Source organism: Gorilla gorilla, chromosome 12, assembly GCF_029281585.2.
Source record: "Gorilla gorilla gorilla isolate KB3781 chromosome 12, NHGRI_mGorGor1-v2.1_pri, whole genome shotgun sequence".
NCBI classification, from domain to species: Eukaryota; Metazoa; Chordata; class Mammalia; order Primates; family Hominidae; genus Gorilla; species Gorilla gorilla.
In genome coordinates this window covers 116,165,908-116,189,217 of record NC_073236.2, presented here as the reverse complement: position 1 = coordinate 116,189,217, position 23,310 = coordinate 116,165,908, and the positions used below count along the sequence as shown (strand labels likewise).

Here is a 23,310-nt window from a genome sequence, read left to right as displayed (position 1 = left end):
ATCCCGCACATGGCTCAGAGGGTCCTAGCCCACGGAGTCTCACTCATTGCTAGCACAGCGGTCCCAGATCAAACTGCAAGGCGGCAGCGAGGCTGGGGGAGGGGCGCCTGCCATTGCTGAGTTAGTTGTTTGACTAGGTAAACAAAGCAGCCTGGAAGCTCCAACTGGGTGGAGCCCACCACAGCTAAAGGAGGCCTGCCTGCCTCTGTAGGCTCCACCTCTGGGGGCAGGGCACAGACAAACAAAAACACAGCAGTAACCTCTGCAGACTTAAATGTCCCTCTTTGACAGCTTTGAAGAGAGTAGTGGTTCTCCCAGCACACAGCTTGAGATATGAGAACGGGCAGACTGCCTCCTCAAGTGGGTCCCTGACCCCCGAGTAGCCTAACTGGGAGGCACCCCCAGTAGGGGCGGACTGACACCGCACATGGCCTGGTACTCCTCTGAGAAAAAACTTCCAGAGGAACAATCAGGCAGCAGCATTTGCGGTTCACCAATATCCGCTCTTCTGCAGCCACTGCTGCTGACACCAAGGCAAACAGGGTCTGGAGTGGACCTCTAGCAAACTCCAACAGACCTGCAGCTGAGGGTCCTCTCTGTTAAAGGAAAACTAAGAAACAGAAAGGACATCCACACCAAAAACCCATCTGTACGTCACCATCATCAAAGACCAAAAGTAGATAAAACCACAAAGATGGGAAAAAAAACAGAGCAGAAAAACCGGAAACTCTAAAAATCAGAGCACCTCTCCTCCTCCAAAGGAATGCAGCTCCTCACTAGCAACGGAACAAAGCTGGATGCAAAATGACTTTGACAAGTTGAGAGAAGAAGGTTTCAGACGATCAAACTACTCCGAGCTACAGGAGGAAATTCAAACCAATGGCAAAGAAGTTAAAAGGCTTTGAAAAAATATTAGATGAATGGATAACTAGAATAACCAATGCAGAGAAGTCCTTAAAGGACCTGATGGAGCTGAAAACCAACGCACGAGAGATACGTGACGAATGCAGAAGCCTCAGTAGCCAATGCGATAAACTGGAAGAAAGGGTATCAGTGATGGAAGACGAAATGAATGAAATGAAGCAAGAAGAGAAGTTTAGAGAAAAAAGAATAAAAAGAAACGAACAAAGCCTCCAAGAAATATGGGATTATGTGAAAAGACCAAATCTACATCTGATTGGTGTAACTGAAAGTGATGGGGAGAATGGAACCAAGTTGGAAAACACTCTGCAGGATATTACCCAGGAGAACTTCCCCAATCTAGCAAGACAGGCCAACATTCAGATTCAGGAAATACAGAGAATGCCACAAAGATAGTCCTCGAGAAGAGCAACTCCAAGACACATAATTGTCAGATTCACCAAAGTTGAAATGAAGGAAAAAATGTTAAGGGCAGCCAGAGAGAAAGGTCAGGTTACCCTCAAAGGGAAGCCCATCAGACTAACAGCTGATGTCTCGGCAGAAACTCTACCAGCCAGAAGAGAGTGGGGACCAATATTCAACATTCTTAAAGAAAAGAATTTTCAACCCAGAATTTCATATCCAGCCAAACTAAGCTTCACAAGTGAAGGAAAAATAAAATCCTTTACAGACGAGCAAATGCTGAGAGATTTTGTCACCACCAGGCCTGCCCTAAAAGAGCTCCTGAAGGAAGCACTAAACATGGAAAGGAACAACCGGTACCAGCCACTGCAAAAACATGCCAAATTGTAAAGACCATCAAGGCTAGGAAGAAACTGCATCAACTAACGGGCAAAATAATCAGCTAACATCATAATGACAGGATCAAATTCACACATAACAATATTAACTTTAAATGTAAATGGGCTAAATGCTCCAATTAAAAGACACAGACTGGCAAATTGGATAAAGAGTCAAGACCCATCATTGTGCTATATTCAGGAAACCCATCTCACATGCAGAGACACACATAGGCTCAAAAATAAAGGGATGGAGGAAGATCTACCAAGCAAATGGAAAACAAAAAAAGGCAGGGGTTGCAATCCTAGTCTCTGATAAAACAGACTTTAAACCAACAAACATCAAAAGAGACAAAGAAGGCCATTACATAATGATAAAGGGATCAATTCAACAAGAAGAACTAACTATCCTAAATATATATGCACCCAATACAGGAGCACCCAGATTCATAAAGCAAGTCCTTAGTGACCTACAAAGAGACTTAGACTCCCACACAATAATAATGGGAGACTTTAACACCCCACTGTCAACATTAGACAGATCAACGAGACAGAAAGTTAACAAGGATACCCAGGAATTGAACTCAGCTCTGCACCAAGCAGACCTAATAGACATCTACAGAACTCTCCACCCCAAATCAACAGAATATACATTCTTTTCAGCACCACACTACACCTACTCCAAAATTGACCACATAGTTGAAAGTAAAGCACTCCTCAGCAAATGTAAAAGAACAGAAATTATAACAAACTGTCTCTCAGACCACAGTGCAATCAAACTAGAACTCAGGATTAAGAAACTCACTCAAAACCACTCAACTACATGGAAACTGAACAACCTGCTCCTGAATGACTAGTGGGTACATAATGAAATGAAGGAAGAAATAAAGATGTTCTTTGAAACCAATGAGAACAAAGACACAACATACCAGAATCTCTGGGACACATTCAAAGCAGTGCGTAAAAGGAAATTTATAGCACTAAATGCCCACAAGAGAAAGCAGGAAAGATCTAAAATTGACACCCTAACATCACAATTAAAAGAACTAGAAAAGCAAGAGCAAACACATTCAAAAGCTAGCAGAAGGCAAGAAATAACTAAGATCAGAGCAGAACTGAAGGAAATAGAGACACAAAAAACCCTTCAAAACATTAATGAATCCAGGAGCTGGTTTTTTGAAAAGATCAACAAAATGGATAGATCGCTAGCAAGACTAATAAAGAGGAAAAGAGAGAAGAATCAAATAGACGCAATAAAAAATGATAAAGGGGATATCACCACCAATCCCACAGAAATACAAACTACCATCAGAGAATACTATAAACACCTCTACGCAAACAAACTAGAAAATCTAGAAGAAATGGATAAATTCCTCGACACATACATCCTCCCAAGACTAAACCAGGAAGAAGTTGAACCTCTGAATAGACCAATAACAGGCTCTGAAATTGAGGCAATAATCAATAGCTTATCAACCAAAAAAACTCCAGGACCAGATGGATTCACAGCCGAATTCTACCAGAGGTACAAAGAGGAGCTGGTACCAATCCTTCTGAAACTATTCCAATCAATAGAAAAAGAGGGAATCCTCCCTAACTCATTTTATGAGGCCAGCATCATCCTGATACCAAAGCCTGACAGAGACACAACCAAAAAAGAGAATTTTAGACCAATATCCCTGATGAACATCGATGCAAAAATCCTCAATAAAATACTGGCAAACGGAATCCAGCAGCACATCAAAAAGCTTATCCACCATGATCAAGTGGGCTTCATCCCTGGGATGCAAGGCTGGTTCAACATACGCAAATCAATAAATGTAATCCAGCATATAAACAGAACCAAAGACAAAAACCACATGATTATCTCAATAGATGCAGAAAAGGCCTTTGACAAAATTCAACAACCCTTCATGCTAAAAACTCTCAATAAATTAGGTATTGATGGGACGTATCTCAAAATAATAAGAGCTATCTATGACAAACCCACAGCCAATATCATACTGAATGGGCAAAAACTGGAAGCATTCCCTTTGAAAACTGGCACAAGACAGGGATGCCCTCTCTCACCACTCCTATTCAACATAGTGTTGGAAGTTCTGGCCAGGGCAATCAGGCAGGAGAAGGAAATAAAGGACATTCAATTAGGAAAAGAGGAAGTCAAATTGTCCCTGTTTGCAGATGACATGATTTTATATCTAGAAAACCCCATCGTCTCAGCCCCAAATCTCCTCAAGCTGATAAGCAACTTCAGCAAAGTCTCAGGATACAAAAATCAATGTACAAAAATCACAAGCATTCTTATACACCAATAACAGACAGAGGCCAAATCATGAGTGGACTCCCATTCACAATTGCTTCAAAGAGAATAAAATACCTAGGAATCCAACTTACAAGGGATGTGAAGGACCTCTTCAAGAAGAACTACAAACCACTGCTCAATGAAATAAAAGAGGACACAAACAAGTGGAAGAACATTCCATGCTCATGGGTAGGAAGAATCAATATCGTGAAAATGGCCATACTGCCCAAGGTAATTTATAGATTCAATGCCATCCCCATCAAGCTACCAACAACTTTCTTCACAGAATTGGAAAAAACTACTTTAAAGTTCATATGGAACCAAAAAAGAGCCTGCATCGCCAAGTCAATCCTAAACCAAAAGAACAAAGCTGGAGGCATCACGCTACCTGACTTCAAACTATACTACAAGGCTACAGGAACCAAAACACCATGGTACTGGTACCAAAACAGAGATATAGACCAATGGAACAGAACACAGCCCTCAGAAATAATGCCACATATCTACAACTATCTGATCCTTGACAAACCTGACAAAAACAAGAAATGGGGAAAGGATTCCCTATTTAATAAATGGTGCTGGGAAAACTGGCTAGCCATATGTAGAAAGCTGAAACTGGATCCTTTCCTTACACCTTATACAAAAATTAATTCAAGATGGATTAAAGACTTAAACCTTAGAACTAAAACCATAAAAACCCTAGAAGAAAACCTAGGCATTACCATTCAGGACATAGGCATGGCCAAGGACTTCATGTCTAAAACACCAAAAGCAATGGCAACAAAAGCCAAAATTGACAAATGGGATCTAATTAAACTAAAGAGCTTCTGCACAGCAAAAGAAACTACCATCAGAGTGAACAGGCAACGTACAGAATGGGAGAAAATTTTTGCAACCTATTCATCTGACAAAGGGCTAACATTCAGAATCTACAATGAACTCAAACAAATTTACAAGAAACAAACAAACAACCTCATCAAAAAGTGGGTGAAGGACATGAACAGACACTTCTCAAAAGAAGACATTTATGCAGCCAAAAAACACATGAAAAAATGCTCATCATCACTGGCCATCAGAGAAATGCAAATCAAAACCACAATGAGATACCATCTCACACCAGTTGGAATGGCAATCATTAAAAAGTCAGGAAACAACAGGTGCTGGAGAGGATGTGGAGAAATAGGAACACTTTTACACTGTTGGTGGGACTGTCAACTAGTTCAACCATTGTGGAAGTCAGTGTGGCAATTCCTCAGGGACCTAGAACTAGAAATACCATTTGACCCAGTCATCCCATTATTGGGTATATACCCAAAGGATTATAAATCATGCTGCTATAAAGACACATGCACACGTATGTTTATAGTGGCACTATTCACAATAGCAAAGACTTGGAACCAACCTAAATGTCCAACAACGATAGACTGGATTAAGAAAATGTGGCACATATACACCATGGAATACTATGCAGCCACAAAAAATGATGAGTTCATGTCCTTTGTAGGGATATGGATGAAACGGGAAACTATCATTCTCAGCAAACCATCGCAAGGACAAAAAACCAAACACCACATGTTCTCACTCATAGGTGGGAATTGAACAATGATAACACACGGACACAGGAAGGGGAACATCACACACCAGGGACTGTTGTGGGGTGGGGGGAGGGGGGAGGGATAGCATTAGGAGATATACCTAATGCTAAATGACGAGTTAATGGGTGCAGCACACCAACATGGCACATGTATACATATGTAACAAACCTGCATGTTGTGCACATGTACCCTAAAACTTAAAGTATAATAATAATAAAATACAAATTAAAAAAAGTGGAACAATAAAAAAAAATCAAGAGAACTCCAAATGGCTCTTAAAAACTAAATACCAAAGTAAAAATTAAGAAGGAATAACAGAACTGTAGAAGGGCCAAGATCTGAATAACAGTAGTTCTAAAAGTGAAAAATTCACTCAAGAAAATTTCTCAGACTAAAAGAACATGATTTTCCAGAGTAGAGAGGCCTAAGAAAAGTGTAACATTTAGACACACACCCAGACAGGTCTGTGAAATTCCAGAGCATCAGAGGAAAACTGAAAATTACGAAAACCTTAGGAGAAGGAAACAAAATCAGGAAAACAAAACAATAAGCAGAAAAGCACCGACTTCTCAGCAGCAATACAGGATATAAATGAGAAAAGTCCAGATACAAGATTCAGTGCAAGAGAAAGGCGAAGGATGTTAGCCCAAAAAAAAAAAAAAAATGGCTATGCAAGACCTTGGTGTACACCAATGCAAAATTGGAAAGGGTTAGAATGTTCCAGGAGAAATTTTCTCAAGAAAATGAAATGCTAGAATACCTTACATGTTTGGTGATACTAACAAGAGAGTTGGGGCCAGGCGCAGTAGCTCATGCCTGTAATCCCAGCACTTTGGGAGGCCGAGGCAGGTGGATCATTTGAGGTCAGGAGTTTGAGAGCAGCCTGACCAACACGGTGAAACCCCATCTCTGCGAAATAAAAATAAATAATGCACGGTGGTGCATGCCTGTAATCCCAGCTGCTTGGGAGACTGAGGCAGGAGAATCGCTCGAACCCAGGAGGTGGAGGTTACAGTGAGCCGACATTACACCACTGCGCTCCAGCCTGGGCAACGGAGCGAAAATCCAACTCAAAAAAAAAAAAAAAAAAGAGAGAGAGAGAGAGTTGGATTGCTGGGGATGAACTGAGGAACAAACTAGTTTTTAAAATTTTTTTTTGAGACAGGGTCTCACTCTGTCACTCAGGCTGGAGTGCAGGTGCTGCGATCTTGGGTCACTGAAGCCTCAAACTCCCAAGCTCAAGTGGTCCTCCCATCTCAGCCTCCTGAGTGGCTGAGACTACAGTGCATGCCACCAAGCCTGGCTAATTTTTTAATTTTTCTGTAGAGACAGGGTCTCATTATGTTACCCAGGCTGGTCTTGAACTCCTGGGCTCAAGGATCCTTCTGCTTCAGCCTCCCAAAATGCTGGGAATAAAAGCGTGCTGGGTTCAAACTCATGATTATACATAAAAAAACAGGTAAATAAATACAATGAAGACTATTATTAACAAAAAGGTGTACAAGAAAGGAAACATCATCATAGTACACTAAATAGTTCCACTGTCAATAATTTTTACATAGACACAATAATGCAAATACTGAATAATGATCTGACCAAAATTATAAACAACTGGGAGGATGAGAGGACAAGAAGTGTGAAACATGTGGTGAGGGCAGATATTACTATATTTTAAATGGTGGGAAATCAAAAGAAAATGACTAAAACTGGAAAATAAAAAGTAGCCATCTAAGAATAGTATTTAGAAACATCAAATAATCAGCTACAGGTGTTGAAAACAATTGGCTCCTGGGAAAATTTTTTTTTTTTTTTTTTTTTTTGGAGAAGGAGGGTTCTAGAATCAGGGAACTGCTGTTTTTTATAACAAGCCTTCTAGAACTACTTCATTCTTTAAACTACATACATGTGTTTCTGACTTTAAAATATATAAATTTTAAAGATATTAATCCCATTTATAGACATTTTTAAACCCACAAAACAATGTTTATAGACACATACAAATGTTTAGAATGATGACTGAAATTTCTTGAACACTTACTATGTGCCTGGTACTGTTCTAAGTGCTTTACATATATTCACTCAAATATGTAATCATTGCAGTAACCACCATGGGGTTGGTGCTATCACTGTGGCCCATCTTATGGATAAGTACACTGACCTGCAGAGGGGTGAAATAATTTGTCACATGTTGCATAGCCAAGAAGGAACATAACCAGGATTCAAATTCAGACAGTCTGACTCCAGCCACATACTATTACCTTCTCAAATAAAATAATTTAAAACACAGACAGGATATTCGCCAAAATCATCACAGTGGCTGCCACCAGTAAAGAAAGAAAACGAATGGGATTGGGAATGGGTAGAAAGTAGACTTAAATCTTCTCTGAAATTTTTTCTTTTCAAAAAAGAACTAAAACAAGTATGACAAATTGTTAACATTTAATACTGGGTGGTAGGAACATGCATGTTGTATTATTCTCTGCGGTATTCTACTATTTAAAAATGTTTATTCCTAGAAAAACTTGAGGCCAGGCACGGTTGCTCACGCTTGTAATCCCAGCACTCTGGGAGGCCAAGGCGGGCAGATCACCTGAGGTCAGGAGTTCAAGACCAGCCTGGCCAACATGGTGAAACCCCCGTCCCTACAAAAAGTACAAAAATTAGCCAGGGGTGGTGGCACATGCCTCTAATCCCAGCTACCCTCGTGGGCTGAGGCTGAGGCAGGAGAATCGCTGGAACCTGAGAGGCAGAGGCCGCAGTGAGCCAAGATCGTGTTACTGCACTCCAGTCTGGGCAACACAACCAGACTCCATAGCAAGCAAGCAAGCACGCATGCAAGAAAGCAAGCAAGCGAGAAAGAGAGAAAGAGACAGAGAGAAAGGAAGGAAGGAAGGAAGGAAGGAAGGAAGGAAGGAAGGAAGGAAGGAAGGAAGGAAGGAAGGAAGGAAGGAAGGAAGGAAGGAAGAGAAGGCAGGCAGACTTGAATACGGGCAAAGGAATTTATCATTCACCTTAATGCTTGATGGGTTAAAAATTCAATCTCTAAAGCCACACCACAAGATAGGACCCCCCCAATCTGATGTTAGCTGTGTAACCTTGGGCAAGCCGCCTAAGCATTCTCTATTTCAGTTTCCCCTTCTCTTAAATGGGACCAACAACAGTACCTACCTCCCACAGTTGCTGTGATAATTAAATGGTTAATGCTTGTAATAATACCTGGCACTCAGTTGTCTGCTGCTACTAATACTACTGCTGTATTTATTGTCAGCCAAGCATTTACCACTGTTAGGTAACATGTTGTTTGTTTACTCTTTGCTGACTAGACTGTAAGCTCCAAAAAGCAAGGACCTTGCTGTCCTGTCCTCAGCTGTTAACTCCCTTGCCAAGAACAGTGCTCTGGCACTTGCTTTATTTGGCAGTTGCTCAAATAAATTTGTGAAACAGATGTTGACCTGTGATGACAGAGAACTGCCTGTACTTTCCCCTGCAGCTGTCATGCTATTTCACTTCTCAGCCTATGCTTCTGTTGTTCCTTCTGCCTGGAAATCCTTTCCCATCTTGATGCCTCAGCTCAGGCAAGGAACCAGAAAGCCTTCCCTGAGGTTAGGTTACATGCTCGTCCTCTGTATACCTACAGTGCCTAATACAAAATTCAATCTTAACACATGCCGTATTAGACTGAAATGATGTTTGTTATCTGTCTACCCCCACAAGAAGCAGTCAAGCATAGTGATTAAAAGCATCAACTCTGGAGCCAAACTGCCTACATTTGAATCCTGGATGTGTGACCTTGAGCAAATTAATCTATAACTCAGTTTCCTGATCTGTAAAATGGGGATAATAATAGCACCTATCTCATAAGGTTCTTGTAAAGATGAAAAGAATTTGCATTTGTGTCTGTATAGCACTCACAATAGTCTCCAGCACCTAGTAAACGTGATATAAGTATGTTAAATTATAAAAATGTCCTTGAAGACAGACACAATGTCTTGCTCATCTTTATGCTCCCTCAATGCCTAGCACTCTGTAGGCACTGAATAAATGCTTAAATGTTTACTGAACTGACAGCTATTACACTAGTCCAAACAAAAGGATTAGTGCCCAAACTAAGATAACAGGAATGGAGAAAGGGTGATAGGTACGAGACATGCTTAGGGGGAAAATAAATCAACAGAATGTGCTGCATGATTAGAATGAGATGGGTCATAAAGAAGATAAAGTTCAGGTTGACAGCTAGGTTTCTCACCAAGATAGGGAATATAAGGGAAGCAAGAAGGAAAAAGCAGAGTTCCTGGCAAATTTTTAATAACAAAGTGCTTCAATCACTGCTTAATGAAATTTAAAAGTGCTTTAAGAGCTTTTAAGAGCACACACTTTTAAAAAATAATGTGAACTCTGGTCAACCATGACAGAAACCTGGCACACAACATCAGAAAGAATTTAAGCTCCATGAAGACACGGACTTTTTCTGTTTAGTTTGCTGCTTTATTTCTAGCACCTGCGACAGTGCCTGATACATGGTAGGCACTCGTTATGTATTTTATAAATGAATGAAAAAATGATTAAGGTAAATTTGTGCCTTCTATGTCATGCAAATCTAAAGGAATTAAATAAGCATCTACTGAATCCTGCACTGCTTCAAATTCCTATAGGGAATACAGAAGAAATATAATACTTTTCTATCTCCCCTTCCCTCATGAATAAATTACTGTTTTATAAATTATATTTACATAGTGACTATGTAATACAGTACAAAACATAGCTAATTTCTGAAGAAAGATCAGCATACGCCATATATATACATATGTGTAATATATATATTACACATACATATATAGTATGTATATTATATATATAATACTATACAGCCCTGAAATATGGGCAGGGTTTAGATTCTGTAACAATACATCTGATGTAATATGAAAGGTCACACACAAAAAAAAACAAGAACAAATTTTGGTAAAGTGGGGATTGACTCTAGAAAAGCCAGATAGAGATGAAGAGCAAATATAATGCCAACTTTCTCTGAAGTCTTTCCTTATTTCCCCCATTCCTAAACATAATTAATTGGTTCCCTTCCCAGAACTCTGAACGTTATTGTGTCCCTTCTGTTAAAGCACTTATTCCACTGAATCATTACTACTGGTATATATACCAATTCCCCTGGCAGACTCTAAGCTACCTGAGAACAGGAATATGTTATTTGTGTATCCCACATGCCTGGCATAATGTCAGGCACATAACAAACATATAAATGTGGGGGTAAAAGAGGGAATGTATATATTTTTAAACAGTCACTAGATAACTTTGTAGGTGTCAGGGTACAGGGATAACATGAAATAGATTTAAAGATTTGCCTCAGATTTTACTGTAGTTTTGAGTCTTATGGAAACTAAAACTAGATAAATAAAACTTCATCTCCAGAGTCCAAAAAACTTGATTGAGCCTCAAATTATAAGCTCTTTATCTAAACATTCAGACAATGTTAAAAATATGTTTTGCAGGTTTATTATTACCAATCTTTTGATACAGACAAAAGTTGAAATTATAGAATCTGAAAAATCAGGCAAAACAAAGTCTTAACTAAAATCCATCTTTTTTACTGTGATTCAAACAACAAAAGTAAGGATTTATATTGAGGAAGATCAGTGTACTACAGGAACATGAAAAGGTGTCTCAAGGCACACAGGAAAAATAAGTATTCTGAAGCCAAGAACATTCTATTCACTTGAAGTAAGCCCTTCAAAACTCTGGTATGAAATCTCTGTCCATATTATGTGCTATACTGCACAAAGTATGCTGATAACAACCCGATAAAAAGGAAAACATTTTAAACTAATGAACCATATGACCTGATCATATGTTATCGTATAGTCTTCCAGCTAGAAAAACAAATCTCAGAAGTAATCCATTTGCTTCTATACAACATATTTTAGACAATCTTCAACTAAAACTAAAACCATGCTTTCTCAACATAAAAAGCTTTCAGCTAAAAAATTGTGAGGTGTACTTAAAATCTAAAAGGAACATATAACACGACTTTTTGGGTGCTTAATAAACAGCAATATGCCTCTCTCTAAAACAGTCTAAATCAGCTAGAAAAGTAGCACTGCATTTGTAGCCAACAGTGATCATAATTAAGCTAAAGAAAGACATGTTTTTCTTGTCATCTTTATTCAAGTATTTCACAGCAGTTATATTACAAATTACAGTAAATGTTCAAATTCCAGAATTCAAAAATTAAATAATTTACTTCAACTAATGTAAAATGAAGTCAAATGCAAAACATCAATTTAACACAATTCTAAATTAAAACTACAAACCCAAAATAGACCATAGCTGATGAAGTCTACTTAAACTACAAAGTAGACATACATGACTGAAACCAAATTGGACTCCCAAAGTCTAAGTAACCAGATGTACAGAATACAAAAGATGCAGGTACAAGCCCAAATTCAAGCTTACAATGTGATTACAAATAATAATTATAATAACAATGGCATTCAGCTACGGGACCTGACACTGAAGATACCTACTGAATAGCACCATAGCTGAACCAACTTAATCAAAAAAGGGAAGAAATTACCCACTCCCTAAAAATAAAATCCAGTAAACCTACAAATACATTGGCTTATGAGAAAAATCAAGTCATGAAACAACATCAAAAAAAAAAAAATCACAGGTGAGATTCAAGCTCGAAAACACAATTAACTCCACAGCCATCAGTTTCAACCCTAGTGCGGTTCCATCACCTTCAAAAAGCCCCCAGGGTCCCCACAGCTGAGCATGAATTATTGCTGAGCTATGCTGTGATACATATTTTACTCATCTGAGAGCAAGGTTTTACATAGGAGCTTATCTTTATAATGCTCACAATAGGAAATAAGAACAGAGGTCAATTTGTACATATTTTTGCCAATGCTATACAGCAAAAATGAAAAACTTACAGAAAGGTAAACAAAATTGAGTCCACTTTTTTAATTTCACAAGCTGCTTTAAACTATAGAACCACCAGATATCTGTAAAATAAGCAAATCTGGTAAGTGTGTTTTTTTAATTGAGGGAAAGAGGGCCAGAGGAGTTGGTACAATTTCAGCTCGTTGTTCTCCCCTTGGCATTAGATTGACTTTCTCTTTAAGACCTAAACTGTTCAAAGTGGCAGTTCCTATACTGAGGTTGCCTCCAATTTCTCCATCTACATTACGGTTAAAAAAACAAACAAACAAAAGCAACTTGATCTTTTGGAAGCATTTTAATGCTGAAAATAAATACATTTCCCTTTTCAAACTCACTGATGGCTAAAATCTTAATTGTACAAATTTAGTAACCTACTAAGAAACATGTGCATTTTTTTTTCCTTTCACAAGTGCTGCTGTTACTTGAAAAGAATGCTTCTGAATTAGAATAACTGGAATAAATATTTAAAAAAAAATAGTGCAGCAAGAACCTGAGACTTGCAAAAAACCCTTTTACCAGAAACTTGCTACAAAAAATCTGCTACATCTTATTTCATCAAATCTTTAAATTCTGTAACAATTTCCATCAAAATACAAAATGCTAATGTATTAGACAATAAAATAGTTTGAATCGGTATGATGGTAATAAATACTAAAGAAAGCATGAAAATCCTCCCAATAATCAAATTAGAGGTTTCAAATAACCTCCCCTTTAAAATGGTTCATCGTTAATCGCACTTGCCCACCTTAAAAATACAGTGTGTCTACATGGGTAGCATCTTGACTTGTATGACTAACTGGATATTACAGAAACTTCACAGACTAGGTACAAAGAAAACACGTGGCATTTAAAAAAAAATTAAGCTAGAATTAGAAGCCGTTAGATGTAAATGTAAATGCAAAGAAGCACTTTGGATTACTGCAGTAGGCTATGGCCAAAGTATGCTTTCTGCACACTACAAAGAGCCAGAGACAAGGAGACAAGTACCTTAGCTTCAGGATGTAAACGGTGGCAAAGTGATTACAGGACTCTGTAAACACTGTTGGTAACTAAAATACAAAAAGCTGAGGTAGCTCAGAATCTCTGCAGTAGTCCAAGACCATTCGCCCTAATTAAAACCCAAACTACATGTGTTGCATATATTGGAAAGACACACCTGCAGCTAACGGCTACAATGAATGAAGATACCAAGCCAACTTGTTGGCAAAATTTTCTTTTTGTTTAAAAATCATCTGATAAAAAAAGTCACTGCATCCTTTGCCTCGTTGCAACTGCCTAGACTGTGTCTCCAAATTTGTAGAAAGTTTTTGTAAAACTAGTAACCCATAATTAATTTCAGATACATACAATTCACAGAAATCACTCAACAAGATTCAAAATGGTTTCCAATCAAAAAGAAGAGTTGTGAAGGTAAGCTTAGGAGATGGGATTTAAACATTAATACTGTTATTCAAGGACCATACCAGAGCTCGTTTGCAATTAAGCATACAGAAAATGAATTTTATGGAGCTTCTGATGAATTCCTCTCTTTTCTGTCCCTTTGGCAAGTCCTGGCTTTAAAACAAGACAACAATTTACTACATATGAAAACCATTTTTCTCTGGGAACTCAAACATGAATAACTATTAAATTGCCACTGACAGAAGAAAAAATGGCCACTATCTATTTATTTTCTAGTCATCATCGTTAGCAATACCAAAACGTGTGGAGTTTTGTTTTTTGTTTTTTTGTGTGTGGACTGTGTATTATTCATTGTTGTTATTCATGTTTCTTAAACCAAAACAGACCTTACAAGAAAACTTACCATTTTAGTATATTATGTGGCTTACTGGGTGTCTTGATTGAGCTTTGAGAATAAGACGGGCATTTCATACCCAAACACTGGTGGTCTCTTAATGACATAGAGTATCAAAACTTATTTTCAAGGTTGTGACCAAAGAAAGATTTCTAATTTATTTGCTTCAAACAGCCCATCCTTTTAGCCTTATCTTCCTCAAATGAATAAAAAGGCACGTTAAAGGCAGTTCTAAAGAGCCTGACCTAATTTCATCCAGTTTCTTCAGCTTCCCACCAGAACAGACCATAGCCAACTCTAAAACAGGTTTCAGTCCATTACCCAGATGGGGGAAAAATATGATTAAAGGGGTAAAATGGAGGAAAAAAAAAAAACAAGTTGCCCACTGTTTAAATAATTCAACACAGTTAGAACTGCCCCCATCCAGTTTCCTCCTGTTTGCTGGTCTGCTCCCTAAGAGAGGAGTCTCCAAAAGAGAGTGCACAAAAAGAGAAGCAGAAGCGAGAGCAGTTTCTGTAGCACCAAAATCTCCAAGCTGTGGGGTTGTATTTTTTATTTGTGGAAAATACAACATGTTTCTGAAGTTCTGTTTGGTTCTTGTAGGCTGGTTGGTTTCAGGTACCTGAGACAATAGCACCAAATTCAACAGAGAGAAAGAATGAGTGAGAGAGCACTTTACACCAAGGCTCTGCACATAATTGGTGCAATTTGAAATTGAATGGCTCAGAAGACTGCTCTGTGAGGAGCAGATTGGAGAGGATAAACCACTCATCTTGAAAAGTTCATAGGAATGTCTCAAACATATGAACTGTTCTTTCCATCTCCTATAAAAGGAAAAAAAATGCATGTTATCTATTAAGGGAAAGACAAAAGTGTTCCTCATTATGGAAGAATTCACTTTAAATTTTTAGGGAATGAATTTGAGATACAGGTTAAACTTTGAATATTTTCCTGATTATAATACCATAGGTAATTAAGACTATCTCCCCTAGATACTTCCAAGTACCTCCTATTTTATATTTAGGCCAATAAGGATGATGATGATGGTCACACTCAACAAATAACTAACTTATTATGCCAGTAATATCAGTATGAGGTATGATATGAGTAATATGAATATAAGGATGATGATAGCAACACTTAATGAGTAAGTTATTATGCCAGATATTTACTAAGAGATTTCTATATATAAAATACATAAATATAAGTAAATATTTGTATTTATATGTATGCATATATATATAATTTATATATATAGTTTTAACTCTCATAACATTGAAGATTGAACAAACGTATTACTATCAGGCCCATTTTACAGATAAAGAAACTGAGGCACAGAGGGGATAAATAATTTGACAGCTAACAGGTGGCAGTCAGGATTTGAATACAGGCAGCCTCACTCCAGAGACTGAGCCCTTCCTTCCTCATTATATTTCACTAACTCCCAAAGCAAAATGAATGCATTCAGTATAGTGAAACTTATGCCAAAAAGCAGAATGTATTGTGTTCCCACTTCTATTCACTCCAACCAGAACTGAAAAGACAGGTTAAAAAAGAGCCAGAATGAGTGGCTTCCATCACTACCACCATGAAAGCCACTCACTGCTGATTCTGTTATCAATCCCTTCCCTCCCTAAACTAGGCCCCTAGATTATTAGGATTCCACACTGAGATGTTTCACTGGTGAGGAGTATTTAATGCATTCAAGCTAATAAAACTGCAACCATATGAACAAAGAAGTTCTAGAATTAAAAAAAATGTGAATAACTCTACCCCGCACATTTTATTCAGGTGGGCAAATGTCAAATACATCTAAGACACTTGCATTTTTTCCTTCCCTTTAAACAGCTCCAAAGAAATTCTATTCTATATCTCTGCAAAACTAATAGGCTGTATTAACAGATCATCATCCGATCAACAAGTTCTTCCATGTGGCCAACAAAAATCACTCCTGCTAAATGTTTTATCATATATTGCCAAATAAGAAAAGAAAATTACACATGAAAAATAACTATATCCTTTACATATAAATCTTTAATACACTAAAAATATTCCTTGAGAGCAGAGACTTTGTCTTACTCATTTTTTGCATTCCAAACACCCAGCACAGCATCTGGCACTGCAGGTACTCAATAAACATTTAATAGATAGACCACCAGATAAACAAACTAACAGGCAAATCAAGAAAGAGAGTTGAATTAAGTCATTTAGCCATTTTGTGGGTAGATGAGTGATTACATTTGCTCAGATGACCTGAAAAGGCAGAAGTGTGGTTTAATGATGGAAATTATATAAACAAAGAAAGAAGCTCATATTTATACAGGAAGAATTTCCCTTGGTTTAGAGTTGTCTAGAAAGGGAATGTCTCATCTCTAAAAGTATCTCAGCAAAAGGACAGTCGCTCCTTCATATGGCTAATTTATAAGACTAGATTTGACTAAAATAAGATGACTTTTGAGTTATCTTCCAACCATTAATGGCAAATAGGTCTCACTACCCATGCCAACGCCTTTATATCAGCAGTGGCTACCTAGGAAGCAGTGATAAGGAGTGTGGGGCCACGACCACATCCAACAAGCCCAAGTGACAGGCTCAATTGGCACGTCAGTTATAAGCAAGTAGGGAGAGAATTGTGACATACTATTTCTGTATATTTACCACCCTAGAACCATGGATTTCTGTGTTTTGACAAAAAAAAGGAACCCCAGATTACTTCTTTCCAGAGACAAAATGGTACAGAAAGGCTTTATTCTTCAAACTAACTCTTAATGATTTTTGTCTTAAATCTTCAAAACATTCTTCAGTTACTTGGTAAAAGACATAGATGTAGGCAAAATAACTTTTTTTTCTCTTTTCTTTGGAACAAGTAAAATCAAGTATTTGTTTATTCTACAGATAAACTAAACACTTACCTCTACAAGTTGTGATTTGTCATAATCTTTACGATGACGGTAGATACACTGACTAAGAAGAGAATATAATCTCTCAAGCTGATCAACTGCCAGATTGTTGCTTTTATCCACCAACAAATCAAGCAATTTCTAAGAAAAAACAGAAAAGAATAAAATGTAATTTGATTTCACTAGTCAAACTGAAATTGTATATTCAAATGGCTAGTCAATAAACACCATAAAGCTAGGATGTAACAGTGAACATGAAATTAAAAGATTTGAGGGCTTAAAATCATTCCCTTAGAATATCTTGGACTACTCCCGTATCTTTCAACTCCTTAAAATACACATAACTCTTTTTTACTAGGAGCTCTGAGGCATTTATATTTCAGGGTTAAAGCAGGAAAACTACTTTTACTCAACTGCCTACAAACACATTCAAATCTCCGTCCATTCATTTAAAACTGACTGGGAATAGCTAAGCTTACCTTCAATCTCTCACGATCAACTATAAGAGGAGGCACAGGCTCAGATGGCTCTTCTGGAACCAGTTCCAGGCTTGTCGTTTTTGCCTGCTCTAAAATTAATTTACGGTATTTCTTTACTTTAGAAGCACCTATAATTGAGACAAAAAAAATACACTGCAGCAAGTAAAAGTTAAGAAAAACCAGTCTTAAGCAGTTATAAATTCTTTTACCTACCACATAAATCCCTTTTGGAATGAGGAAGGGTGTATTCTTAAGCGATTTTTTTTAAAGCAACCCAATGTGGTAGATTTTTTATTGGTAAGACTAAGTAACCCAAATTAAAGAAAACTAAGCTACAACTTAAAAAGCCAAGTCATACTAGAGTATCACCTAATAAGCATATCCACTAAAAGGAAGATAAAAGCAATCTTCACCTCTAAGCACTGACTTAACAAACAGCCTTCACTCTATGACAGCTACCATTTTACAACTGGGAGCTTTCAGAACCACAAGAAGGGAAGCAACCTAGAAAAGCAGATACTAACAAAAGTGCGGCCCACCTGTCTACACATTTGCCTCCCAACCTAAAACATTCCCTTCAGCATTGCCTGAAATTTCTTATCTGTTACACTGCCTAAAATTCTATTCGAAATTGATCCAGAGTTTAACATTTTTTTCTTAAAAATATAAACCCATTAAAAGTGTAATAGGGCTGGAATTCTTTCCTACCTTAGAGTAAATTAGTGTAATCTAATTACTTTCCTCCTCACATTTTGCTGAGACCAGCCACACTAAACAAACAGAAATTTTAAGGTGGCTAAGCATAATTTCACGAACCCAGGCATTCTGAGGGGTACAAAGGGTGGGTAGACCATGGAGCCCTGTGCTCCCCTAAGTAGGACTACTCTTAAGAGGAGGGTGAGTGAGGGGAAGGAACACAAAGACAAACTTGGACTGTTTCAGAATTTCATACAGGATGTGGCCCATGTCAGGGACACTAAGGAGAACATATTTATTAAGTGTCTCAATGCAGGGACCCACCTCCATCCTACATTAGTCCTCTTATTTCTTACTCCCAAGTCTTTAAACTCATCCTCCTTCTCAATGCCTGCTTTATAAAACAAACAGCAAACGAACCAAAGTATTGCCTTCAAAAACATGTATCATGATATATCAGAGAAATTTTATATTTCAGGCTGCTTTTAATGTGAAAAACTTCATAGTTCAATTATCATATGTTAGGAGTTTTGTTAAAATCATATTGATCCTCATTACTACATCCATGGACTTCTAGAGGCCTGAAAACTCAGATTAGGATACTGTCCTGATAATTCCAAATGAAAGCTTCAGGTCAAACTTTTACACAACAATTATCTTTATAGTGTTTAGATCACCAACTGAACACAATATTAATTTAAGCCTTTTTCAGCATGCTTATGGAAATCTCATAGAAATCAGCATTAAAATAGACTCCTCTATCCCCACCCATTCGGCCTCATACCAGATTCCTTCTCCACTTTTCCCATGCTGTTATATTCATTACTTAACCCTAGCTTTAACATATTTTTAAAGTTCTGTCTATCTGATAGCCCAGAATGAATACCGCTCTGAAAACTATTTTAGTATTAAATATTGAAGAATAAGATAAATGTTTAACAGGTAGCATTTAAGAACAGTAAATTTCTCTTTATCCATTAAAGGAATTCTTAGACTTTGAATAATATTTTCCTGCTTCCTAACTCTGCTAAAGGACTTAAAATACTGGCAGAAAAAAAAAAAAATTTCCCACATAGCCCAAATCCCAGGCTGAAGCTGTGTACTCCACTCCACACAATTTAGAGAAAATAATATAATTTTACGATAGCCTCCTATAAGAGTACCTATCCAGGAAGCAAATGTATATTGAGCAGGGTAGATATCAACTCATCCCAGACCCTGCTATGGGCTAAAGAATAATGATAAAGACAGGCTAGAAACCCTTAACTCCCTCTTTCTGCTGCTTCTTAAATGAATCATGTAGGCATAAGAAGTCAGAAGTTGGGAGAGTACTCTGATTCCCTGAGAACAAGGTAAACTTGACAATGATCGCTCTGCTTCTTTCCCCCACTATTGGACTTATAAAGCAATGAAGGCTTTTAGACTGGACAGCCCTTGGATTCAACTAACAATGACTGCCTGGAATGAATATACCTTAGTATGTGCCAGTTACCACGAGAGGCAATTAAAATACACGATTTATTTAATCCTTGCAACAACACCATTCTGAAGTTGAATTTCCTAGATGAATAAACAGGCTTGGAGAGTGTAAATAATGAGCTCAAAGTCACATGATTATAATGAACAAGAGTGGTAATTTAATCTAGGTCTATATTACTCTTCCAAATATATCATACTGCTATTATCACTAAGTCTTCTCTGCCCACACCCAGCCCATGCCAATAATTCTTCTTGGAATTCCATCTTCTTAACACCTGTGGATTTACTCAGCTTTCAGTCATAAATCCCTGAGGCTAGGGGTGATAATCAGGCAGGAGGCAGAAGAGTAAGCAGCCAGTAAAGCAATGCACTCGAAACGATACACCCTCTGAAACTTAAAGCAAAATTTGGTGCATGCCTCTGTGTGTGTGTGTACGTGCACGCGTGTGTGCTTTTCTAGAGAACAGGATGAAAACTTTAACAGATTCTCAGAGGGGTATAATTATTCATCAACTATTACTACTGGGAACCAGATAAAATACACAACGAATTAACTCTGGAGTTTAAACCTTCAGAAGATTTTTCAAATATTAGCTCTACCTTCTTTATCCAGTTCTGCATCTTTAACCTCCACATCAGGGCCAGGTTCTAACTTCTCATTATTGCTACATTCCAGTGCCTCTAGTTTCTCAAGATCATCTCCATGATTTTCAGTCGAAGTTTCTCGTTTTTCTTTTGACTGGTCCTCCAGAAGAATCTTTTGTTCAGAACTACATTTATCTCCACTATCACAGAAAGAAACTACTTCAAGCTTGCCATTCTGACATTCCAGAACTGGTATTCCTTCAAAACTGTCAGTGGAAGCCTCACCATTTAGACAATTTCCTTTAAGGAAAGTCTCTTTCCTGGAGGTCTGCTCCGGGTTTAAGGAACTGCTGCTGTTGACCAGTAGAGATTCATTTGAACTTTCCTCCTCAGTAGATGCAAAGTTCTCTTTTGTGCCTGCTCCATTGTTAAGCCTCTGCCCCTGGTCCAAGTCCATGATGTCACAGGATGATTCGTCATTGGTCATAGATAAGTCTCCAGTCTCTTCTCCATTTTCCTCATGGCAGTCAGTGCTTACCTCAAACTCTCCATTCTCTAATAATTTCCTGTCCTCCGTATGGTTCTCATAGTCTGCAAATTTGGTGTCTTCTTCATCTTTTTTTAAATTATTAACTTTCCTTTTCTTAATAATTCCTTTACCCCACTGTGATCTCCGCCTTGATTTTCTCCGAACCCGAACTGTTTTACAAGGAAGGAAAAAAGATATGTAGAACTTGGAATGCAATACCAATTTTACATATGTTTATTAAACAGGACCCAAAAGAAAGTAAACCCATGCTGATGTAACACACAAACAAAAACTACTTAGCTCTTGACATTCATGCTGACTAATCCTTGCAACCTACAAATGGAACGGATATGAAGTCAGGGATGAACTCTGCAGAATAAAACATTTTTTAATGTATTTCCTGTATGAGTTTATTCAGCACTAATCTTTTCTACTATCCTAGATCCTACTTTACTACTGTTCCTAATTTTCAACATCCAAAAGCCACGCATATAATATACACATTTAAAGAATGACCACATTACCAGGCTGCCAGAAAGTTTGGGGCCAAAGCCCTGGATTTCCACCAGGAAGGTGGATGTTTTACTAGCAAAAGGTAGCTCCTAAATCATGAAAGAAAATAAAGACATGATTCAATATAGCATAACAGAATAGTTAAGGGTATCCTCACAAAGAAACCTCTCCTTCCAGAAAAAGGAATCACCCAAAGTTAAGTATGACCATGGATAGATGCCTTATGAAGGTTATTTGGACAATTTGGTGAGCCAACTGTTAATCTCTTCTAGCACAAACAGTTCACCCAGCAGCATCAATTTCTTGCAAAGTTATTTGAGAATATGTAGGAAAACTAAGCCCTCTGCTATCAAGGCAACAACAACAACATAAACAAAACACTGAAAATAAATACTTGGTCACTTATGTGAAAAGGGAGGCCTACAAAAGTTGTAAGGACTATACTCTTAGATGCTAGAAACTATCATGAGCTTTATGAGTAGGCAGCTAGGGCCTCTAGGTATTAATGGACCCTGGAATTTTTAATTTCTCACATATGTATCAAATTGAGGTGGATGATTAAGCAAGTCTACCTCATTGTCCCTTAAATAAACAAAAAGTTAACTTTTATAATTTGGGACACTTGCATAATACAGTTAAGTGTTCTTCAGAACACTTAAATACGAAAATTATTAAAGCAAACCACTTATGCTAGAGCTGAATCACTTCTGGTATCTAACCCCAAATTCTAAATACTAGTTTGTTGAAAGTATCAGAATAAAAATATTCATTTTTTCCGTGGTTATGAACATAATAATTTTAACTTAAAAAAATACAATATATATGTTTAATACATCAAAGCTGAAAAGTTTCCTGGGCAAAGATATTTTTTAAAGAAAATATAAATATGAAATCACTAACTATAGGCTGTTTAATCTGTAGTTTAAAAATTGCTTTATAGAGACATAAGGGAATATGGTCTTTTAATGACAACCCTTGTTTCTTATATTCACACTGCTTAATATGAATTTAGAATCTATCAACAGTGTAGTGTATTTACATACTTATTTAATCCTTTCATCTTTAATCCCTGCTGCATCTCTGTAAATTCACAAGAAATAGATAAATTTAGTTATAGATATTACTCTTCTTTCTTACCTAAGAAAATATCTCCTAAAGGTTTCTGAAATCATCTCCAAAATTCAAGTTATTGAGTCATTTGGCTCAACATGTATTTTTCCTTCAAAACTGTAATCCTGTTAGCACTAACTCTTCATTCTTTTCCCCTATTAATTTCTATTTATATAATTTAAAGTTACAGGGTAATTAGCATAGAGAAGAAAATTTCTGTATTAATCTACTGTTAAAATCTGGTACACAGGCTCAGGTGATGGGCATTTGTAAACATCCCATTAGCTATAAGAAAAACTAATCTAGTCCATATAAAAAATAAAAAGCATTCAGCTTGCTCTGACTCTGCAAGTTAGCGCTATTAGGCTTATACTACCTGACAGGCCATTCCTGACACCATAACCTCTCTTATTCTGCAACCATGTAACTGAAAGTACAATAGGTTCCCTTTTTCTTTCCTAAGCCATGAAACTAGAGCAAAATGAAGCTGAACTCTGCTCAATCAAGAGTCACCTCAACTACCTGACATGCAGTACATAAGCAAAGGCTGGGAGCCCTGCTGAAGCAAGTTACTGCAGGATAGACCTGGCTAATACGGTAAGAGAAAATGTTCTTAACCTTTGGGAAGTAGGACTGGAGGTATTTTTCTCTTCCTTATATAATTATTTCT

The 23,310-nt window shown here is 37.5% G+C and overlaps 1 protein-coding gene across 6 annotated transcripts in view; it reads right to left on the bottom strand.

The window, feature by feature from the left end:
- Window positions 1-23,310, bottom strand: part of ATAD2B (ATPase family AAA domain containing 2B) — a 196,505-nt gene that overhangs the window by 6,075 nt on the left and 167,120 nt on the right. For 4 of the 6 annotated variants that reach the window (XM_055377524.2, XM_063696032.1, XM_063696033.1 and 1 more), the window contains 3 exons: window positions 20,504-21,187; window positions 17,729-17,856; window positions 17,262-17,390 (listed from right to left, as the gene is read on the bottom strand). In XM_055377524.2, the coding sequence (XP_055233499.1) occupies window positions 17,262-17,390; window positions 17,729-17,856; window positions 20,504-21,187 (941 nt within the window). Of the gene's footprint in view, window positions 1-11,752; window positions 15,174-17,261; window positions 17,391-17,728; window positions 17,857-20,503; window positions 21,188-23,310 lie in introns of those variants that run through there. The other 2 variants (XM_019021380.4, XM_055377525.2) reach the window with 1 other exon arrangement.